Source organism: Vidua chalybeata, chromosome 26 (genome assembly GCF_026979565.1).
Source record: "Vidua chalybeata isolate OUT-0048 chromosome 26, bVidCha1 merged haplotype, whole genome shotgun sequence".
NCBI classification, from domain to species: Eukaryota; Metazoa; Chordata; class Aves; order Passeriformes; family Viduidae; genus Vidua; species Vidua chalybeata.
The window spans coordinates 4,180,038-4,190,778 of NC_071555.1; the positions used below are offsets into that span (position 1 = coordinate 4,180,038).

At 52.2% G+C, this 10,741-nt stretch overlaps 2 protein-coding genes and 1 pseudogene across 2 annotated transcripts; 2 read left to right on the forward strand and 1 right to left on the reverse strand.

Moving 5' to 3' along the window:
• The first annotated feature begins 531 nt into the window (after window positions 1-531).
• LOC128800300 (feather keratin 1-like) lies at window positions 532-1,729 on the forward strand. The gene is made up of 2 exons (XM_053965424.1): window positions 532-937; window positions 1,334-1,729. The coding sequence occupies exons 1-2, from the start codon at window positions 743-745 to the stop codon at window positions 1,658-1,660; spliced, it is 522 nt and encodes a 173-aa protein (XP_053821399.1). The 5' UTR covers window positions 532-742; the 3' UTR covers window positions 1,661-1,729.
• Window positions 1,730-5,856: 4,127 nt separating this feature from the next.
• On the reverse strand, window positions 5,857-6,208 carry LOC128800329 (feather keratin 1-like). Its single transcript, XM_053965443.1, has one exon. The coding sequence runs from the start codon at window positions 6,191-6,193 to the stop codon at window positions 5,888-5,890; it is 306 nt and encodes a 101-aa protein (XP_053821418.1). The 5' UTR covers window positions 6,194-6,208; the 3' UTR covers window positions 5,857-5,887.
• Window positions 6,209-8,257: 2,049 nt separating this feature from the next.
• LOC128800040 (feather keratin 1-like) lies at window positions 8,258-9,154 on the forward strand (annotated as a pseudogene).
• Window positions 9,155-10,741: the final 1,587 nt, after the last annotated feature.

Below are 10,741 nucleotides of genomic sequence, written 5' to 3' on the forward strand. Positions count from 1 at the left end.
GAGTCCCCCTCCAGCAAGGGCGGCTCCATCCTGGCCCTGGGAAAAGGGATGCTTTTCACAGGTCAGGAGTGCTTGCAGAACTGACAATGTGTATTGAAAAAGAGGCCCATGCTCGTGTGTCCTGCAGATTATGGTATAAAACATGCAGGAAATTGCACTGTGGGGTGAGGAGAGAGGAAGGAATATGGTGCTATCCCAACAGCCTGCAGACCCCTCTGACAGAGAGGACAGTGAGGCCCCACCCCAAAGGGGTTCTTCAGGAATTAGGGACAGCAACAATCTCCTTCCACAAGCCTGCTGACAGCACAGGCTGGAGTCCCCCAGAGATGGCAGTGAGAGGAGACAGCTCTGCCAAATAAAATAGGAGATGTCTTCCCCGAAGGAGAAGATTTCCTGGGGCAAAGCCATTTGAAACCAGCAGTGTACCAAACCTGCCTAGCGAGGCGATGCCCAGTGAGTCGTGGCCTGAGCAGGGAGGCAGCAGGGAGGCAGAGGGATGCAGCATGCCCACATTCAGGGAAGGCTTGTTTCCTCACAGGGGTTTGTAAAAACACTCCCCACATATTTCCTATATTATTTTGCACAGCCACATGCCCTGCCTGCACAGACCTCTCCAGCACATGGGGGCACATCTTCTGCCTGTACTGACGTGATGGTGCTCGGGAAAGCCTCAGGCCTCTCATGCCAACACTTCAAAAGATCCTTTGTGGCCTAATGGCCATGTCAGCAATGAGGAAATGAAATGGCAGCATTGACAGAAACCAAAACTCAACCTGGGGCATTTGGGAGGACAGTCTGCTTTGGAGATGAGTCTGTAGGAAAATTACTGCCCCTGTGCAGTGCCAGTGGTCCTGGGGCGGTGCAGGAGCAGTATAAAAGCAGGACCTTCTCCTCACTCTCCCATCCACTCCTTCAGCTCCATCTTGTTGGCAACAAGGTGAGTCTTGAGCCCTTTCTTGTCTTCCTCTGGGTTCTCCTTGTGCCCTTCCTCCTTCATTTTGTCTTCCACCTCGTGCTTCTCTGGGATTTCTGATCATATGTAAGATATCATATATATCATATATCATATATCATATATCATATATCATATCTCTGTCTTTGTTCCCTGCTGTGTCTTGAGGCTGCTTACCATGGGAGAGGGCAGATGTATCATGGAGAAAGGCTGGATATAGACTGAGGTGTCTCCTGAGCTGTGGGTTGGGAGGGGTTGTCCCTGGCTTTGGTCTTCTTGGTGGTGCTCACAGGGGCTGAGAGAAAGGCTCTCCCTCATGGTGTGGTGAGGCTGCTCTTCAAACACCGCTCACGGTCTGCTCCTCTCTGCTCTCTGTGCCAGGTGCACCTGCAGCCCCCAGACATGTCCTGCTACAGCCCGTGCCGGCCCTGCCAGCCCTGCGGCCCCACCCCGCTGGCCAACAGCTGCAATGAGCCCTGTGTCAGGCAGTGCCAGGACTCCACCGTCGTCATCGAACCCTCGCCCGTGGTGGTGACCCTGCCTGGCCCCATCCTCAGCTCCTTCCCACAGAACACCGTGGTGGGATCCTCCACCTCGGCTGCTGTTGGCAGCATCCTCAGCTCTCAGGGAGTGCCCATCAGCTCCGGGGGCTTTGGCCTCTCTGGCTTGGGCAGTGGCCTCTGTGGCACGAGGTGCCTCCCCTGCTGAAGCTGCTGCCGCTGGCCCTGGGCAAGGAACCCAGGGACTCCCAGGATGGAACCGCCCTGGGCACGCAGCATCGGCTTCTTGCTTCCTGAGGGGCTGAGCAACCCCAGCAGCCCTTGCAGAGGGACGGGGCCAGCCTGGGCTCTTGGCAAGCACAGCCCATCCCTGCCTCTGTCCCCTGCCTCTCTCTCCTTTCCCTCCTGTGCCCTTGTTCCCTTGTGCTCCCTGGGGCTGTGATCCCCGCCCAGCCATCCTGGGGAGCACCTGCTGGCCCTGCTCCCTCTCTGGATCTGGCAGATGGACACCAGCTGGGATCTCTGCCATGGCCGTGTGATGGAGGTTCTGAGCTGACCCTGCTGCTCTCTGCACTGCGGTCTCCACTCAGAGTGACTTTGTTCGCATCTTTTGACTCATTAAATTTCTTTTACATCCCAGTCCATGCATCTATGTCATCCTTTCCTCTCTTGTCAGTCTCCCAAGATTCTCAGGGAGGGAGGTGTTGTTCAGGGATGGTTTTGTGTAACAGATTTAGGAGAAGGTCTTTGAGTTCCTTTTAAGACATGAGAGTTAAATCTGCTTTATCACAGTATTGCTGCTTTCTATCCTTCTTGATATGTCTGGATCTGGTAGAATGAACCAATCCTCTTCACTGGCCCTGTCTGCTCCAAGGATGATTTTCTGTCCAACCAAAGCATTCTCCTCTCCACATCCAGCGATCCCTGTGCCTAAGCCAAGTGCTCCGACCTCCTCACCATCCTGCCACCCTGCACCAAACTCACTCCACTTGGTCCAGGTGGTTCTTACATTACAGCATGTGCCAACACAGGGGATGGCAGCAGGCGAGTGCTGAGCAGAGCAGCATCGTCGCTCCCCCCCAGCTCCTGGTTCCACTCCTCTTGCACAGCCAGGGATGCTGCTGACAGCCCTGGGTGCCCAGGCACAGGGGGGGCAGTCACCCCTGTTCTGATGTGGTGACTGCCAAAGCCCCTTTCCCTGGCCCTGCTTTGGGGCTGCTGCTTGCCAGGGGCTGAGGGGGATGTGGGGAGACATGGCTGGTTGGTCCCAAGTCAGCTGCCCTTCAGGGCTCTGGGGATATGTGTGTCACTGTGCCCAGCTGTGTCCTGCAGCAGTTCAGCCCTCCCTCAGCTGCTTCTGGACAGCCCTTTGAGTCACTCAGCCCACACCTGCTGCCTCTCTTCATTCCCAATGTCTTTTCCTGCCACCATGTCTCCAAAAACTTTCCTAGGAAGCCCTGGGCAGACACAAGGAAGGAGCAGGGCAAAGAGGACGAACACTTCCTGTGAGCCTGTGTGGTGTTATGAGCAGCAGTAAACACTGAGCAGTTCTTCTCATGATCTGCTGACCCAGGGGGAAGGGGGAGAATTGGAAAAGCAAGGGAGTGACATACCCTGGTGTCAGGATCAGGATATTCTATGAAGGAATGGGAGAAAAAAGAGAAAACCAAGTGGTTCCAAGGGAATCATGTGGCAGCAGCAGACCAATGCCCAGGCAGTGTCCGAAGAATGGCTTCTCTGGGAAGACAGTCCACAGATTTATTGCTAAGCATGATATTATATGTGTCCAATGTTGTGGTGTTATCACCATCCCTGGAGGGATTTAAAAGACATCTACTTGTGACACTTGGGGACATGGTTAAATGTTGAGCTTGGAAGAGTTGGGTTAATGGTTGCACCCCTTAATCTTAAAGGTCTGGTCCTACCTAAGTGATTCTATGATTTTACATGACCTGGAACAGCCCTTTGGTCAGTTGAGGTCATTTGTCCTGGTTGTATCAGCTCCAGCTGCTTGCCCACTCCTGGCCTCCACTGTGGGTGACGCAGTGTGAGAAAGAGAGATGGTCTTGATGGTGGGCCAGCCCTGTGCAGCAACAGGTCAGGCTTCGGTGTGTTCTTTGCACTGGTTTAGCCACACTTAGTGGCTAAACATTTAGCCACATTTGTAGTTTAGCTACATTTGAAGCACAGAACAATATTGGCTGCTCTGAAGACAATGACCTCCATCCCAGTCAGGCCAGTACAGACTGGTGTAAGAGACTTAAAGACCACAATTGCCTTAAACACTGTCAAAGCCACAGGATAAGATAAGCCACTGCAGTGGGAACTTGAGAGAGGGATTTGCATCTGAAAGGTGATAATTCCAGGCCTGATCTGGGGAGCATCCTTGTTAACACACCTGGACAAATATTCCCACTGTGGCAGGCTGTGGAAAAGGAAGCAACTGCTTACACACATTCCTTCCCAAGCTCTGGGAACTGTATCTACACCCTGAGGATACCTAGAACTTGGACTGTACAAAGCTGATACCAGAGAAGAACAACTCGGGGAAGTTGTTCCCCAACACTGAGAAGACCAGAAGGAAAAACCAATAGGATTCTGCTGGATCCATGAGGCGGTGATATCTTTCAACTTAAACTGTCTCTCTCTCACTCTCTTCCTCTCTCTCACCGTCCTCTATCGCTATTTCTTTATCTTTACCTCACATTTACCTTTAAATAACCTTCATCCATTTAACTTTAGCATATGGTCTCATCTGTACCTTAATTTGGGCAGAGGCACTTCTTAATAATCACATCAAAACAACCGGTCCTCCGTTCCATCTCCTGTTATACCCTGGGCTTTTCCTGGTTTGTGCCTGCCCCTGAAGAGTGGTGGCAGCCAAGCAAGATAAAGTGCCTGACCTTCTCTCCTTTCTCTTCCTCTCTCCTCCTATCCACTTCCATGAGACTTCTGCCCTTCCAGAGCCCTCCACAACCCAGGCTTCTCAACAAATGTCAGCAGTGGCCACATGCCCCTTCTGCAGAATGAGCACCAAGGCCAAGAGGGAGGTCTGGGCAAAGCTGGATCTGATGGCCGGGGGATCAGTTGGGGAGTCACGGCTTCCTTCCTCACCTGCAAGTTACAGTGTCTCAGGAGAATTTTGGGAGCATCCCAGGATTTATACTCATGGGCTCAATGTCCAAGTGGAAACTAGCGATGACTGGTGTCCGTCAGGGATCAATATAGGGACCAATGTTTGTTAATATGTTCATCAATAACATAGACAGTGGGACTGAGTGGATGCTCAACAAGTTTGTGAATGACACCAAGCTGAGGCTTGAGGAAAGTATTTCAATTCAGAGGGATCTTGGCAGATTTGAGAATGGTCCCATGTGAAACTCAGGAGCTACAACAGGGCTAGCACTGGAAGAGAAATTGTCTAGACCAGCCCTGCAGAGAAGGAACCAGAAATCATGGAGGTAGAAAAATTGGACATGAGCCAGCAATGTGTTCTTGACGTCCAGAAATTCAATCATGTCTTGGTCTGCACAAACAGAAATACAGCCAGCAGGTCAGCTCTCCTTAGACCCCACCTGGAACCCTGAATCCAGTCTGGAGTCCCCAATTCAAAGTAGGCATGGACCTGTTAGAGCAGCTCCAAACAAGGGCTGCAAAAATGATCACACGGATGCATTGCCCCTACCATGGAGAAAGGCTGAGGCACTTGTTTTTTCAGGCAGGAGAAGAGCAGGCTCTGAGGAGACCTTATTGCAGCATTTCAGTATGCAAAGGGGACGGATAAGGAAGTTGGAGAGAGACATTATATCAAGGCCTGCAGTGATTGGACAAGGAGCAACACTTTTAAACTGAAATAGGGTAGATGAAGATGAGACAGAAGGAAGAAGTCAATGATGTGGTGGGAAATGGAAAATGGCAGGTCCCATGATAGGAAACGTTCAGGATGAGTTTTAATGGAACTTTGAGTAACTGATATAGATAGAGTGGCACAATACTGTTACAAAGGGTTTGCCTGGCATCTGATGGGAAGCTGGAACCTGTGTCCTTGCAGCAGCACATTCACTGCTTGGTACTTCCAATGCAGTGCTGAGCTGACTGAGAAACAATGGAAAAGTGTGTGAAGAGAGTACAAGTTAGCCATTGAACCGTTTACAGAAATCCCCATTCTGATGCAGAGGCAGAGAAACTCAGCACCCAGAGGGTGACTCGGTGCACACTGAGCACTCCCAATGCCAGCCTGTGCTGGCAGCCAGTGCAAAACCAGCCCCAACAACACCCTCCCAGAAACAGCCCTGGGGCAACATCTCTGCCTTGGGACAGTGTCTGCAGAGCAAAGGATGACACAAAGGCACAGGCTGGGATGCAGCAGAATTTAATGAGTCAAAAGGGGGAAAAGAGGGGGATCCAGGAGGAGGCCACAGTGCAGGGAGCAGCTTCAGCAGGGGAAGCACCTCGTGCCACAGAGGCCACTGCCCAAGCCAGAGAGGCCAAAGCCCCCGGAGCTGATGGGCACTCCCTGAGAGCTGAGGATGCTGCCAACAGCAGCCGAGGTGGAGGATCCCACCACGGTGTTCTGTGGGAAGGAGCTGAGGATGGGGCCGGGCAGGGTCACCACCACGGGCGAGGGCTGGATGAACACGGTGGAGTCCTGGCACTGCCTGACACAGGGCTCATTGCAGCTGTTGGCCAGCGGGGTGGGGCCGCAGGGCTGGCAGGGCCGGCACGGGCTGTAGCAGGACATGTCTGGGGGCTGCAGGTGCACCTGGCACAGAGAGCAAAAAAAAGTCATGAGGGGTGTTTGAAGAGCAATCCATCATCACACCATGCAGCTGCCCTATCAAGCCAAGATGCGAACAAGAGCTGGAGGTGTTGTACTGACGCCCACAGGCTTCTCCTTCCATTTAGCCAAGAAGTTCCCTGCTTAGAGCAACCAACCTCAGGGTAATCCCACCTATCCCATCATTCATTTCAGCCAAGTCCCAAACTCTCCCTGTGCACCCTTTCTGTTCCTGTCCCTCTCACATCATTAGTAGCCCTATGACCTGGCATAGAACAAAGGGGCAGGTACATGTAGAAAACAGGAGGGAGAGAAGGAGTGAGAGGAAAAAAGCATTCAAACGTACCTTGTTCTCAATGAGATGGAGACAAGAGGACTGGATGTGAGAGCGAGGAGAAGGGCTGGCTTTTATACTTCTCCTGCACCACCCCAGGCCCACAGTCACTCCACTAGGGCAGTAATTTTCCAACAGTCATCACCAAAGCAAAATATCCTCCCTAATGCCACAGGTTGTGCTTTTGTTTCTGTCAACGCTGCCATTTCACTTCCTCATTTCTGACATTCCTACTCTGCCTTGCATGATCTTTTCATGTGCCACAACTAGAAGATACCCCATGAAGAGTTGTGCCAGTGAGTGCAGAAGTAGAGGAGGGGTCCTGGGCAGGCAGATGTTGGCTTGGAACAGTGAATTGCTGTCTGTAATTGCAGTGGGTGAGCTCCAAGTCAAGGATTGCCTGAGAAATGTCAGCCCAAACACGCAGAGGGTAGAAGGGAGGCACAGGCCTCATCTACCTGGCCTCAGGCTTGTCTCAGGCTGTGGTGGGGGGCTGTCCTGAATGCTTTACAGAGTTAAAGGTTTGTAGAAAACATCTCCCTACCATCTGGGACACCTCCCTGGGCTTCACGTGACGTGACTTCTCCTGGCGTTAGTGCTTCCTCATGCTTCCTTTCCCCTGACCCAAAGGCTGCCTCAGCCTGGAGCACAAATCAGCACCACTGGAGAAACTGAAACGTGCCCAACTCCTGAGTGAATGAGAGCTGGAAGGATCTTGTGGTACCACATGCCCGGGGACACTCAGGGAGGGGACAAGTTCAGAAGGGCCCTGGGTGCAAACCCAGTTCTCAAACCACATCAAGCAGGGCTGCACTTCCCTGCCCTGCAGACATGGAGGCAGCTGGGCCACGTCCCAGGAGGGCAAGGGAATGCCTTCAGTAGGCAAATCTCCAAGAAGAGTCTCTCTCTACCTGTGGGGAGTCTCCGTCTAATTTTGGGTTGGCCGTGTGTCAGTCTTGTGACGTGCTCTGTGCAGGCCCATGACCCACACACTGCTGAATTCCCCTCCAGCAAGGGCAGCTCCATCCACGCCTCAGGAAAACCATCTTCAGTCACTGGGCTGTTCCTTGTACGGAGCTCCAGGCAGCTCAAACAGACATTGCCCTCAGCGTGAACTTGTTAGCATCACTCCCACAGCTCAGGGGGCTTTCAGGACAATCAGCTTGTTTTGGAAAACTATCCTCGGCTACTATGGGGCCAAAGAGTGGGGCCAAAGTGTATGGTGATCTCAGGAAAATGGGAAGAACAAGGTATTTACTGAACCTCCACACACCCCTACAAGACTGAGAAGGGACCCAACTCCAGGAGGTATCTCAAGGAATCCTGGCGTTCAGGAGAGCAAAGTTATCTTCCCTCACAACTGCTGATAGCACACTGATAGCACAACTGCTGATAGTTGGTAACTCCACAATGCAGACATGAGAGGGGACAACCTTGCCAAACAAACTGCCACATGAGGAGAAGACAGGCTTGGAGGGAGGGTATGCTCAGCTGCCTGCAAAGAGAGTAGACAACAACCAGAGCATATTTCCCCAGATAGGTGTCAACTGTCTGCACAGACCCCTCCAGCACATGCAACTCATCTTCTGCACGTACTGATGTGTCACTGCCCAGAAAACCCTTGGATCTTTCATCTCAATGCTTGAAATAATCCTTGGAGGCCTATTGGTCACGTCAGAAATGAGGAAGTGAAAATGGCAGTGTTGATGGAAACAAAAGCACAACCTGTGGCATTAGGAAGGATACTTTGCTTGGGAGGCGAGTCTGTAGAAAATTACTGCCCTTGTGCAGTGACTGTGGGCCAGTGGCAGGGCAGAAGCAGTATAAAAGCAGGACCTTCTCCTCACTCTCTCATCCACTCCTTCAGCTCCATCTTGTTGGGAACAAGGTGAGTTTTGAAGACTTTCCTCTGGTCCTCTTCCTTTTCCTCCTTTTCCACCTCTTATGGGTTGTCTCTGCACATACCTCTCTCTGTCATATTCTGGGGCCCCAAGAATGCTTACTCTGGGAGAGGAAAGGATGCAGCCAGTGGGGAGAGGAAAAGGTTCAGGCTTCACAGAGATGTCTCTGGAGCCATGGCCTACGTGGGGTCCTCCCTGGGCCTGCAATTCCTGCTGTGTTCTTCTGAGGGAAAGGAGATGCCTGTGGAGTCCTGGTGGAGTTCTTTATGGATGAGGAAAAGGGATTACCTCATGTGGGGGGGGGTGACACATTACACTTGAAACATCCCTCATGCCTTCATTTTGCCCTTCTCTCTGTGCCAGGTGCACCTGCAGCCCCAAGACATGTCCTGCTACAGCCCGTGCCGGCCCTGCCAGCCCTGCGGCCCCACCCCGCTGGCCAACAGCTGCAATGAGCCCTGTGTCAGGCAGTGCCAGGACTCCACCGTGTTCATCCAGCCCTCTCCTGTGGTGGTGACCCTGCCCGGCCCCATCCTCAGCTCCTTCCCACAGAACACCGTGGTGGGATCCTCCACCTCGGCTGCTGTTGGCAGCATCCTCAGCTCTCAGGGAGTGCCCATCAACTCCGGGGGCTTTGGCCTCTCTGGCTTGGGCAGTGGCCTCTGTGGCACGAGGTGCTTCCCCTGCTGAAGCTGCTCCCTGCACTGTGGCCTCCTCCTGGATCCGCTTCTTTTCCCCCTTTTGACTCATTAAATTCTGCTGCATCCCAGCCTGTGCCTTTGTGTCATCCTTTGCTCTGCAGACACTGTCCCAAGGCAGAGATGTTGCCCCAGGGCTGTTTCTGGGAGGGTGTTGTTGGGGCTGGTTTTGCAGTGGCTGCCAGCACAGGCTGGCATTGGGAGTGCTCAGTGTGCACCGAGTCACCCTCTGGGTGCTGAGTTTCCCTGTCTCAATGGATCTGAAAAGAATGATAAAATCCCAGAGTGGGTTGGATTGGAAAGGACCTTAAAGCTCATCCAATTCCATCCCCTGTCATGGGCAGGGACATCTTCCACTATCCCAGATTGCTCCAAGCCCCACCTCAACCTGGCCTTGAACATCTCCAGGGTCCAGGGCCAGCCACAGCTTCTCTGGGCACTCTATGCCAGGGCCTCACCACCCTTGTAATAAAGGATTACTTCTTGATATACAGTCTAAATTTACTCTCTGTCAGTGTGAAGCCATTCCTCTTGTCCTGTCACTACATATTCTTGTAAATAGTCTCTTTCCATCTTGACTGTAGATTCCCCTCAGGTACTGCAAGGTCACAATTCCATCACCCCAAAGCTTTTCCTCTCCAGTCTGAGCAATCCCAATTCTCCCAGCCTTTCCTCATAGCAGAGCTGCTCCATCCCTCTGATAATTTTGCCTTCCTCTGGAGTCGCTCCAACAGCTCCACATCCTTCCTGTGCTGGAACCCCTGAGTTGGAGGCAGCTCTGCAGGAGGAGTCTCACCTGAGCCTGGCAGAATCCCCTCCCTTGTCCTACTGCCCAAGTGGTTTGGATGCAGCCCAGGACACAGTTGGCTTTCTGGGCTGCCAGAGCACAGTTCTGGTTCGTGGCAGGCCTATCGTCCCACAGGCACACCAAAGTTCTTCAGAATAGATTAGAATAGAATAGAATAGAATAGAATAGAATAGAATAGAATAGAATAGAATAGAATTACCCTACATAGTCCAGGGACAACCATGCACCTCTGTCGCCCTGGTTATCAAGAGTTTTCTAAAGCCTTCTGAGTTTACATTCTTGTAGAGAACTTTCTCACACAACTTTCTGTAAACAACCTATTGTTTTCCAATCTTTCATCGAGGCGGAGAAATTTGATGTACAGGTAGTTTGTCCAGTGTCGTTGGAGAGGTGGCACATTCACCCTCCAATCCACTGGCATCTTTTGAGAACTATAAAATATTGGAGTCAGAAAAAATAAATTAGTCTCTTCATCGTGACCAAGGCTGTGGTGCATCGTTTTTGCTTGTGTCATCTGGTGACACACCTCTGTCCTCTTTCCTCTTTAAGCTGAAGGTTTGACACAAGTACTCAGCAGTGAATGTGTTACTGACAAGACAAAGGCCCAGCTTCCCCATCAGACTCCAGGAGGTCCCATCCTAACCACAGGATTCCCAAAAGGGGGGACACAGTGCAGTGGGCTGCCTTCTCACTGATGTGTGTTCCCATGGAATCACAGAATGGTGCCCGGGCACCCAGGGCTGTCAGCAGCATCCTGGGCTGTGCAAGCAG